The sequence below is a fragment of the Adiantum capillus-veneris genome, chromosome 10, assembly GCF_014529385.1.
Source record: "Adiantum capillus-veneris isolate H3 chromosome 10, ASM1452938v2, whole genome shotgun sequence".
Classification (NCBI taxonomy): Eukaryota; Viridiplantae; Streptophyta; class Polypodiopsida; order Polypodiales; family Pteridaceae; genus Adiantum; species Adiantum capillus-veneris.
In genome coordinates, this window is record NC_140940.1 from 143,797,064 (window position 1) to 143,809,212 (window position 12,149).

The 12,149-nt window shown below is 45.2% G+C and overlaps 1 protein-coding gene across 1 annotated transcript in view; it reads right to left on the reverse strand.

Moving 5' to 3' along the window:
• LOC147449778 (blue-light photoreceptor PHR2-like) overlaps nt 1–10,664 on the reverse strand; it is a 55,102-nt gene extending 44,438 nt beyond the window's left edge. Inside the window, exon 1 of the mRNA XM_086522134.1 lies at nt 9,474–10,664. Coding sequence (XP_086378260.1) covers nt 9,474–10,598 — 1,125 coding nt within the window. The 5' untranslated portion in view covers nt 10,599–10,664. The remainder of the gene's footprint in view (nt 1–9,473) is intronic.
• Between the last annotated feature and the right edge of the window lie 1,485 nt (nt 10,665–12,149).

The window sequence follows — 12,149 nt, forward strand, 5'->3', positions numbered from 1 at the left end:
TTTGTATGATCACAATGTGATTGTTCACAAGGATGATGGGTTAGTTGATGCTTATTCTAGTGAAGCTAACCTCATTGCAGATTCGATCAATCACGAAGAACCGATCTTGGCTCTGGAGTCAAGGTCCACAGAACCCCCACAAGAAGATTCGATCAAACACGAAGAACCGATCTTGGCTCTCAAGCCTAGGTCCAAAGAACCCCCACAGGAAGTACTATGTGTTCGCATGATTAGTCAGCAGACATTGTTCGAGTGTTTCATTCGTGATCGTTTCCTGTATTTTAGTCAGCGTCCTTACGTGATCCCTTTTCCTAGGCATGACATATTGTACGTTGAGCATGATTCACTCATGAATGAGCACGGATGTATGCAGATTTCTCATGGAAAGCTGAAAAGTATGCATTCAAGGAAGTCACATTCCATGTCTCTTCCTTGGCTTTACATATTTTCCGGAAGAGCACAAGAAAGATTGAGCATCAAGCATCGGCATTTCCATTATGGTTTGCCACAGTTGATTGATTTAGATCAGCAACCCAAGATTCGATCTCAATGTTTGCGTGTGTTTCATGAACGGTTTGACACTCCGTCTTTATGTTCATCTACATTGCATGCACAGTCTTTAGAGAAGACGAGCTTTTCCAGTCACTTTACATGGAACGGGTATGTTCATGTTGTGTTGTTCAAAGTGGTTTAAGGAATTTTCATCCTCGGAGATTCTTGAAGAAGGTAGACGCATGACTATAGACGAAGTGGAAGCATTGAAGATAACTTTGTGTCGCTTTCGCCGCGGCCCATAGAAGAAAGCGTTTTATGAAGTTCAAGTATCGCACGACCCACACCTCAGAGTGGGCCGGCGAAGAGTCCTGAGGTGTGCCGGTGAAGAGTCCTTTCCAGGATTCCGGATGTTGTTGGCGATCTCCCTCGACGCCATACAGTTGGGTACCAGTACCTCACTTTGAAAAGGAGGGGATGTCACAGGACACATCCAACCCTGTGTGTCCGTGGACAAGCTACAGCATGACCAGGGTTCAGTTCAGACAAGTCAGTCTAGAATCGGAAGTGATCTGGCACTTTTGTGAGTCTGTTCGCAGACCGTGCATGTCCACACTTAAGAGTAGATGCATATCCTCTAGTTGCACACAGCATGATCATCAGATTTCCATCAAAACCCATCAGGAGCATTTTTACAATGCATAGACCTATTTTCCCTTTTCATTTATTATTTTTAAGTGACTTGTTGGGGACTGGGTAGGGCAATTTTACTAGCCTAGTACATAAGAAAACCCTAGCGCTAGCACTTTCTGGCAGAAGAGACAGCAGGAGCACTTGCTCAACAGGCAACTTCTCAACAAGACCAACCCCGCAACTGACCTAGCGTTTTCAGCCCATCTGAGAAGCTAGCGTTTTTGCATTGCAGAGAAGCCGGCAACAGCAAGACAATAGAAACACTAGCGTTTTTGCAATAGAAGACGGATCAGCCCTAGCGTTTTTGCAGCGGAACACAGTTTCAGCGTAGCGTTTTTGGATCAGCATAGCAATTCAGCGTTTTGCAAATCCATCACGAGAAGATCCACAGCAGCATCAGCGTTTTCAGTTTTCAACAATCAGACATCGCAGAACAAGTCCCGAACCTCGCACATCTCACCTTCTTGCAGCAGATCCTCGCCGCACGGTCAGATCCCACGAAGTTTAGAGTTTCAGCCCGGAAAACGCAGATTTCAGCATCTGCGTTTTCAGCGCGTCGTCGTCGTACCATCGTCACCGACATAGAGTCAGAATTCAGCAGATAAAGATTTGCAGATTTCAGCCCCTTCGCGTTTTCATATTTCAGCCCGTCTCGTCGTCGTCCTCATCGTCGTCGACATCGTCGGCAAGTCCAAGCATTGTAGAGATTTGTGCAATCATAAGTAGACCGCTCTCGCCATAGAGAGTGGGGCCTTCGGAGGAGGGTTTGACAACATTCTGGTGTCGTAATCTCTTCTCTCTCTATCTCTCAGTCTCAGCACCTTCATTCACAGTGTTCACTTTGTTTGTGTCCATTGCACTCTCTCACTATAGGAACGGAAGGCTCCCCTTCCGTAAGTAAAAGGAATCTTGAGCACAGTTCGGAGCACTCATCTTGAGCAAAGTTCAACACACTTTTGCTGCACCTTACAGGGGTACATGCCAGAGTGGCCCGAAAAAGGTGGACAGTGACACTCTGTCAAAACCTTATTTCTCAGCGCTTGTGTAACACACAAGTTCTTCCGCATCAAAATAGCCTTCCTTGAGCGAATAGCTCGCAAGTACTTCCCTACTCTGCAATCGATCAAAGATGTCTGCAAAATCCGGATCTATGGCCTAATCTACCATATCCTCGAAGCTATGATGATGAACTGCTGAAATAGCCAAAACCAAAGGCTTACGAGACAATGCATCTGCCACCACATTCTTTTGTCCCTGAACATGCACAATTTGAAAGTGAATTGTGGCAAAATGTTTGCCCACCGCATCTGCTTGTCCGAAGGCTGTTTTTGGGACAAGAAATAGCGTAAACTCTGGTGATCAGTGAACACTGTAAAATCGGCTCCGAGTAGAAAGTGTCGCCACCGAGTAAGAGCATGGATTAACCGCCAACAGCTCCTCATAAATCTGTGCAACCCGTTCCGGTCTAGGAAACATTCTGCTCTCATAAGCTACAACATTCTCATAAATCTATGCAATCCGTTCACGTCTAGAAAACAATCTACTCTCATAAGCTACAACATGGCCTTCTTGCATCAAGACTGCTCCCAAACTGCAACCACACACATCACAGTATACCTCAAATGGCTTTTGCAAGTCTGGCAAAACCAACACTCAGCCAGTTACAAACTTCCCCTTATCCTTAAGAGTCTTGAAGGCTGCAATCTCACATGGTCCCCAAATGAAAGGAAACCCTTTCTGTGTCAAAGCATCCAGAGAAGAAGCAATCTCCTCAAACTTTTGAATGAACCGCCGATAGTAAAAGCACAAATCCAAAAAGCTTCGCATCTCATCAACATTCTTCAAATTGGGCCAATCTCTGATAGTCTCAACCTTGGTCGGTTCCACCCTCCGCACAGACAATGTGTCCCAAAAAGTGGATCTCAAGTAAGAAAAATTCACCCTTCTTCCCCTTCACCACCAACCAATGTTGCCCGAGTGCCTAGAAAACCTGTAGCAAGTGGTGTCAATGCTCTACCTCATTCATGGAGAATACGATGATATCTTCGAAAAAGGTGCACAAGTGACCTATACTCTTTGAAAAATCCTGGCCATCATCCTGTTAAATGTTGTACTAGCATTCATGAGACCAAAAGGCATCACCAAATACTTGTACAATCCAAAAGACGTCCTTAATGCTATCTTATAGACATTCCCAAGAGAAATTCGGATCTGATGATAACCACTCGTCAAGTCAATTCTATTGAAACAAGTGAATCATGAAGTCTGTCTAGTATATTATCGATCTTGGGAATTGGAAACTTATTCTTGATGGTGAATTTGTTGAAAGCCCTATAGTCAATGCATATTCTCCAAGATTTATCTTTCTTTAAAACCAACAACACTAGCGAACAATAAGGTGATCCATTGGGTTGAATGAGACCCTTCTCTAGAAGCTCTTTCACTAGGTTCATAATTTCCTCTTTCTTCTTCGCAATCCTCTGATGATCTATCATCCGGTTCCCCTAATTCATTCTCTTCATTGGAAGACTCTTGCCTTGTTGAGGTGCATATTGTCATGTCCATAGGATAAGTCAGTGAGCCGGCATGCATCCCAACAATACAGCCAGACTTCTTTTCTAGACAATACTCTCGAATCTCTTTTGGCAAACCACAACAAAACCGCTCAATTTGGTCCCTAAAAGTGACCTTCCGAAACAAAGACACTGGCAAATAAGTATCCAAAAACCCTCTCGTCATAGTCATCCAATGTATCTTTCTTAGCCAAGCCGTGATGACATCTCTTCATATTCATTTGATATCAAGGTCAACGTGAAAATTTTCTTGAATTCTAACCACGTCGCACGTGCTTCTCTGCATAACAACAAAGTAGACCACCATGTCTATGCATTTCCTTTCAAGTAAGATACCACCCTTCGCACCTTGGACTGAGCCGTGAACCAACCTCCAGAGAAGGCAACATCAAACTGCTGTACAAACTCAAGGGCTCGATGGGTGTCCCAATGCCTTAAAACATATGAAGCTTGACGGCTTGACCCCCTTCCTTAAACTCCTTGGTTTTCTTGCTCATTTGTTCATTGTCAAAAGAGGACGAGCTCTCCTCCTCTGAATTGCTAGATGGCTTCCCATGCCTCCTAGACTTTTTCACAAATCTTCTTTTCTTGCTCTCTCCGCTTCTTCCGCCTTTTCTCATCCTCTCTCGGACTAGAGGATGGCGAAATGTCGGAACTCTCTAAAGACGAAGAAAATCTGAGTCCTTCTCCAAGCGAGCATGCTTCTTGGATCTGCTTGCCACCTCGAAACTCGCCTTCTGCCCAAATAACCGGAGAAATCCACCGATTTCCTCTTCTTCCGAGAGTGATTCAAGCCTTTCATTATCTGGTTCATCTTCTTTTCAAGAGCTCTGTCCAGCTCTTTCAACCTTATTTGCTTTCACCCATTTAATTTGTCGCCCACTTTACCTGTACTTTCAAGACACAACAAAGGGGAAAGGGATACACGCTGCTAGACTGCACCTGTATGAGAAGACCGACACCAGACTGGCCCCTAAATTAGGGAATAAAAGTTGTGGTTCCCTACAAGCTGCCCCGCACAGTCTTGGCTGAATTTCAACTGTTCTGGCCCAATTTCGGCAGCATAACTATACTAGGACCCTTCACATTCAGTATCCCCACGCATTGGATGACTTTCCCGACGCATTTGGACACTTTACAAAACCTGGCGAGAATCTGAAGCGCGCTGAATTCTCTGTTTTCTCCCCCGAAAATGCACCAGATCACTTGTACAGCGATCCCCTCACGTCCCCGAACCTCCTAGGGGTATTAGGGTTCGTTTAGGGCCAAAACCCTAAACCTGCAAAAATACACAGCAGGCTGTAATTCACTGTTTCGGGCTCCGTTTTGCGTGCCAATCGCATCCGTAGCAAGTCCTCAAGCTCCCGCACCTGTAGGGCTACTTGCCCTTTGAATCGGGCGAGATTTCGCACGTGAAACCTCTCCGAATCACCTGTACCTGCGGAGGATTAGCCGCTAGCTAATCCAGTACATGTGCAAGAGGCTCTTGCCTCGGGAATCGCGCATGAACCCACACAACTGTACATTGGTCAATTGAAAAGCCCACTAGAGGGGCATAACATATTGCCATAGGGGAGAGAGAGGGCAGTGCGTAGCGTGCAGGGCATCACTCCTGGCACCGCACTGTACATAAGAGGTAAGCAAGCACTCCATTGAAGCTCTCAACCTGTGAAGATAACGATAGTAGCAGAGTTGTTAGCATTAGAAGAGGAGAGAGAAAATTGTGAAAGTAATTAGAAAACTCAAGAAGATCATGAGAGAGTAATAGAGAAAAAAATGACAGGCTGAAAATGAGCCCTCTCCTCTCTAAAATCAGCGCCCCCTCTTCATGCATGAGGAAAGTGCACAGAAATGTGCCACTTGGCGCATTTACAAGCATTTTCCCGTTTCGGGTTCGCCGCTCAAAAATATCCTGACCGGTTGCCCAGTTGACTTCACGGCAAAGTAATAAAATGTTCCCCTTGTCCTTCCGGAGGTAATGACGCGAACACATTTTTAGGTCCAAAATAGCAGTTCCCTAAATTTTAGGAGATGCTACCATTGTATCTTTCTAGATCATCTGACCCTCTTTGTATTGTACACTGCAGCCACACCGAGAACTGAAATGTAGCTTCTGTAGCAAAGGATTCCACTTTGGCTAGTCAATGACCCCACTTTGGCTAACCATAGTCCTTGTCCAACCTTAGTGCTCTCTTGCCCTCAGGCCTGGACTCCCTCTGAACAGTTCCACACTAGCTATGCAATGCAGGGCAGTTAGATTTCCCGAGGGGTGTTTCCGAAAAGTGAAAATGAATAAATAATAAGAAAGAAATCGACAAAAAGGATAGATAGTAGTCACACGCTAGTGACACTTTCAACGAGTACAGCTTCCGTTTTTTTTTCACTTGTTTGTTTCAACTTCCTTCCCGACCTAAGAGGAGAATCGTTGGTCTCTCGCCATCTCGTGTGAATCTCATCCGTCGGGTAAGCCTTCAGATGTTTCGCAAATTTCAGGTCTCTAGAGTACACAATCAATCTTTCACACACTTGCAATTAACGTTTGTACTCCACTCTAGCAAACTTCTCCGTCGAAAATTTGCCCAATTCTTCATCAGTTCCCACGCCAGATTTCAACTTTTCTTTGCCTTCCTGCTGAGAGGAGTTATCTCTCTCAGATTCTCTGCAAGAACCCATGTGTGATCTTGTCAGAAACTGCTGACATGTCAAAGCCCTGAAGAATGGAGCCAACTTGCAGATCCCGGCCGAGGAGCCTAAACCCTAAGAAGAACAAGTAACAGAAGAAGAAGTCTTACTGTAACAAACTGTTGACGTGTCAAAGCCTAAACAATGGAGCCAACTTACAGATGTGGCCCTAAACTGTCACAAAGTGATGACGTGGCTGCCCGAAAGCACAAACCCTAACCCTAATTTCTGCCAAAAACCCTAACTGCTGAAACCCTAATTCTCAAAACCCTAACCCTAAAATCTACAAACCCTAATTTTGAAAACCCTAACCCTAAAATCTGCAAACCCTAATTCTGAAAACCCTAACCCTAAAACCTACAAACCCTAATTTTGCTGCCAAAAACCCTAAAACTGCAGAAACCCTAATCTTAACCCTAAGGGCAGCAGGGAGATTTCCACGTTTTGCGCTGGCTCATGAAGTGGCAAGCTGTACAGATTTCCGTGATTTACGCTGGCAGCTTTTTGGCTTTGCTTTTGGACCAAATGCTTTTAAGTTTGAAGGCTTTTCACTGTAATTGCTTTTTAGGCCAAGGGCCTTGCTAGGGTATATTCTCTGGCATGCTTCCTGGAGAAGGTGCAGAGTCTGGAGTACCGGCTTGTACTGTGTTGATGCAATATAAAGAAATACCGAAAGGGGCGCCAAGGTTTGGGGCCAATACTCTCTCGGGTGGAATTCGGCCACTCCGTGTTGCGTGTCGTCTCTCTCTTTCAGTTCAGTTGTTATTGAAGTGCTAAAAGTCTGTTCAGTCTGTTCTTTTCTATTGGCACGTGGTGCTCGTCTTGTGACACCTACCAACTTATGGGGACCCCGTTCGATGGGGCCCCTAGTGACATAAAGGATTAAAATAAAGCAGGACCCACACACACAAAGAAAGAATTGCGTAGAAATTGATGATGTGGCAGCTGTACGAAAAATCTGAAAATTGCGCTAACATGATGACGTGACAAACTGTACAGATTTCCGTGTTTGTGCTGACTGCTGTACAGAATTCCGTGATTTAAGCTGGCATCTTTTTTGGCATTGCTTTTGGACTAGATGCTTTTGAGTTTGAAGGCTTTTCATTGTAAACTGCTTTTGGGGCCTAGGGCCTTTAAATATGAGGCCATGAGCTCATTCTCTACATGCTTCCTGGAGAAGGTGCAGAGTCCGGAGTACCGGCTTGTATTGTGTTGATGCAATATAAAGAAATACCGAAAGGGGCGCCAAGGTTTGGGGCCAATACTCTCTGGGATGGAATTCCGCCACTCCATGTCGCGTGTCATCTCTCTCTTTCAGTTCCGTTGCTATTGAAGTGCTAAAAGCCTGTTCAGTCTGTTCTTTTTTTACCGGCACGTAGTGCCCGTTTTGTGACAGTGATATCAGAGCATCAGGCGTGTGCTTTTCTGAAAGCATATCGGTCCTACAAAAGAGCTGACAGAGCGATTCCGAAGTCCAGTGGAGATTTTAGCTTCGTGGTGCGAACCCGAACTTACTAGCCACTCCCACCCTTACTTCGAGCGCGCTCCCGTCTTCACCGCTCATGTCTTACAGGGCATAAGCCATAAAGATCGCTTACAAGAGAAGGATCCAAGATTTATTTCGAGCTGCTGTTTTTCTCAGAGGCAGTGCCATGCAGATGTTGATAGCTACCAAGCAACATACTCCAAGTACTTGGCAAGCTTTCAAGAAAAATTTTGCCCAACGTTATATGGTTTCTGACATCTTCCTTTGGAGTGCAACTTCTAGCAGAGTGGGGTATCCTGAAATGCTTGCCATGGAAACCTTAGCAGATTATAACTTGAAATTCCTCGACATTCCTCAGCAAGTGTCTCTCGTTGATAACCACGGAGGTTCAGTGTGACTGCTATCTTGAGACTACCATCGCCGCCAAAGAAAACAATGTCGGTCCCAAAGCCGATGGACCATGCTGTGCTTGGCTATGACCTTATGGAATGAACCTAACCCTAATTTTTGGTGCAGGTTTCAGAATGGAAAGTCGGTCGACTTTTCGAGCTCGACTGATGTCGAGATTGCTTTTTGAGTTTGAAATGGTGATCCTGTTGGAATTTGTTTAAAATGGATGGTATCTATTTTGAACCTGTTTTTGGTGCCGATTTGAAATGTTTGACTCTGGTTTTCATACTGGGTTCATTGATTGGTGATTTCACTCCCGGTGGAGAAGTGAGAAATATTGTTTTGGTATTGTTTGAACCTCGAAACGACGCAGGCCGATGCCTGAGGAGCATTTTGTTGTATGCAAGAAAACCTCCGAACGACGCAAGCCGATGCTTTGGGAGCGTTTGGTTGTATGCTTGTAAAATAATTGTTGTGACTCTCGGCCAGGACCTAGATGATTATACGGAAAGAGTATTAAGAAGTCTGACCAGTGATTACTCTCAGTACCTCCAAACGACGCAAGCTACGGTCTGGGGGACGTTTGATTGTAAAAAGCCTCTATATCTCCCGGCCCGGACCTTTTTAGGTTATGCGGGAGGAGTGATGAGGGAGTCGTTGTATATCTTGTAAGGTTATGCAGGAGGAGTGTTCATCGGCGGCTTTATGTTTCTATGTCTTGTAACATGCATATGTGAGCATTTGTGTTGCATTGGGATGTGCCAACCACTAAATATTCCTAATTGGATAAGATTGCCTGGGTATGTAATTTTAGTGCATCAAGACACCCGTGGAAGAACAGTGCGGTCTGGGTGTGATGGCTAATTTTACTTTGCCGAAATACGAAAGGAGAAGCCAACTCCTTGATCAAAAGAGCCGAAAGGAGAAGCTAACTCCTTTCTATTTCCTCTCGGGTGGTCCATACCTTTTGAAAGTAACCAACTGTCAACAAATAAAAATACTCGAAAAGTGAGATTCAATGATTCCACCGAGACCCTCGCATCCCCCAAAACAAAAGCATTTATGGACTGAATTGTGTTCGCCAGGTATATGCAATAAACTTTGCTCAAATATTTCAGCTATCAAGAGAATCAAGCAATGTACAATTCAAAAAGTACCTGACGCTGTCCACTCATGGGTTTCAAGCCTAGCTCTTGAACGCTAGGAATGTCTCCGGGTTTCACACCTCCTCGAATAGGAAGCCCTTTGAGGCGCTTTGGAGCTTCTTCAGATTGCCTCACACTCACATTTTGAACCTTCTCTCTGAACCCACTGTATGTTATTGGCATTTCCTCAAGCTTAAATGGCAGGTCATCAACATGGAACAAAGTGCTTCCCCAGAAGTATTTCACATCCACTCCTTGCTCCTGCAATGCAGAAGACACCTTCTTCTCTGAAACCACTTCTTCACAGGACACCTCCTGGTGAGCATACAAAGCATCCGCCCCAATGCTCTTAGCTAGAGTGACCAAAACCTCTTCTGGCTTACCAACTCTCACAACAAGGTCTGATCCCCTCTCTCTGAGGTTCTCTCTCAGGTTAGAGACACATTCTAGAAGAAATTTGGCCCTATAAGGGCCCGTCTTGTCAAAGCCAGCTGAAGACTTGCCGTAATCCCGTGGGTCAAAGCAGTAGACAGGTAGAACAGATACGGACTCCTTGGTTGCAGCAGCAAGAGCTTCATTGTCATGGCAGCGAAGGTCATTTCTGAACCAAACTATGGAAGCTTTCCGCATTGCAGCACCATTGCTTGGGTCGCCAAAGCGATTGCTCTTGTCAGGAAGCCGCTGGTAGTCCGGGAAAGCTGTTGAGCTCCTTCTGGTCTTGGAAGAGGACGTGAAGAAGGGGGTCTCTGTTGCAAGCGCTGCAGCAGATATGGCAGGCATGAAGGGAGAGGGCAAGGCACATTTCTTCAAGGAAGGAGGGGGGAGGGCAGACTTGACAGAGGAGTACGGGTTAGGATTACGTGTCGGTGTAGGCGTAGAGGAGGGGAGAAGGGTGGGTGAGAAGGCCGGCGCGAAGGCAAGGGAAAGCATGGCAAAGGAATGGAGGGGGGTCGTCGAGGAAGTGGGCTGCGGCAGCACACCCACATCCTCAGGTTCAGCTTGCTCGGGCTCTGTGGGTGGAAATAAAAGGCTGCCTCCATCTTGCGCAGGCGGAGGAAGAGGACGAAAAGAGCGAGACCCTACTCTGCTTACATTATAGTCCATCAGAGCTTGAAGCTCTGCGAGGGGGTTCGCCATGGGAGTACTCTTCGACACTGTGAAGGATGTATCCTTAGCAGTTAGCACCTATTTTAGGCCCTTCCTTTTTTCCATGATGCCCATGGGCTCTCTGATACGTGGATTGCAAGGCGCCCACCTGAACCGCTCATTGATGAAAATTTGAAGCAACAATAAGCAACAATTGTAAAATGAAGAAAAGGTAAATTTTACAAGGTTTAGTGTAACACTAGTAAATCAAACTTCGACCTTGAATTGGGGAGAATTGGTAAGTGTGTCCTTTCTGGCAGGCAAACAGACCATTGAGTTGCCTTTCTTATTTTCTCGCTTAAAGTTTTTTTTATCACAAGAATTGAAAAATTTCGGGATCTATACTATATATTAAGGAGACTCGTTTTCCAGTGCCACGTGTCAAAGTTTGTTGCATCCGGTGAGTTCCGGTTTATATGAGTTGGTTAAGAAACATAGAGGATCTCTAAAATAAAATGTATCAGTTGGAAGATGCTCTTCAAAGATTCTCTACTCTCATTGCCTCGCCCTCACCTCCTCTTGCTTGCATCACCTCACCCTTACAAGTCCCCAAAACGTTCCCTTCTCCACAAAGGCTCGGCCTTGCAGTCTTAATGTATTTTGATCGGTCCCTAGTTGCTACTTTTCTCTTGCATTGCAACTCGACAATTTGTTACACTAGCTCTTTGAATACTCTCCCTGATGTTTCTTGCCACAGACGGTGAAGGCATCTGTGATTGCTTCCTTCAACGCATGCCCATGGCACAGACAAAAGTGAAAATTTGCAATTGTGCACAGAGAGAGAGAGAGAGATGTAGTGCGCACATGGGACGATCAGTCATGCGTCCAATGGCAGAATGAACGCATCCTACCAGTCATCACTTTGCGCACATAAGCTGCTTCAGCCAGCGATCATTGCCAGCTGACATATTGTTGATCTTCAAGGTGCAGAGCAGACAGTAATCAGCGAGCTCCACATAAGTCGGTAGAGAGAGAATCCGCTTTCCAAAACCACGCCCTCATAATTTCATCTTTTCCCTTTTTCTTTTAACAAGGTGAGGGATCACGAGGGCGTGCCAATGGAAGGATTCTAATTTTTGAAGCAGCAAGACCACTTATATACTACAACCTCCCTTCTCTTTCTCAACGTTCACCGAGTCTTAAAGCTAACCTACTATCAAATCTATTAAATGGATTTGACACATTTGGACACATGAAAGAAACATCAAATTCAAAGGGAGTAATAAACTAGTGGACAAGTGTACGGTTGGTGGTCTAGGGTTCCCACCATGCTCATGCGTTGAACATCATAGAAACAGTGAATGGACGAGCCTAAAATTTCCTCTTGACAAACTCAGTGGAAAGAAATTTGCATGCTCGAGGAAATGATTTTTCCCGAGCACTTGGAGGGAAAAGGATTTCCAAAAACCAGTGCTCATGGTAAATTGTGTCTCGTCTTAATAGCGTGCCGGTTTCAATCTCTACTTATACATGTAGATACTAACTCAACTTGCCTCTTGGTAGTGAAGGCCTCCTGCTTTATTACCAAACCCAAATTACAAT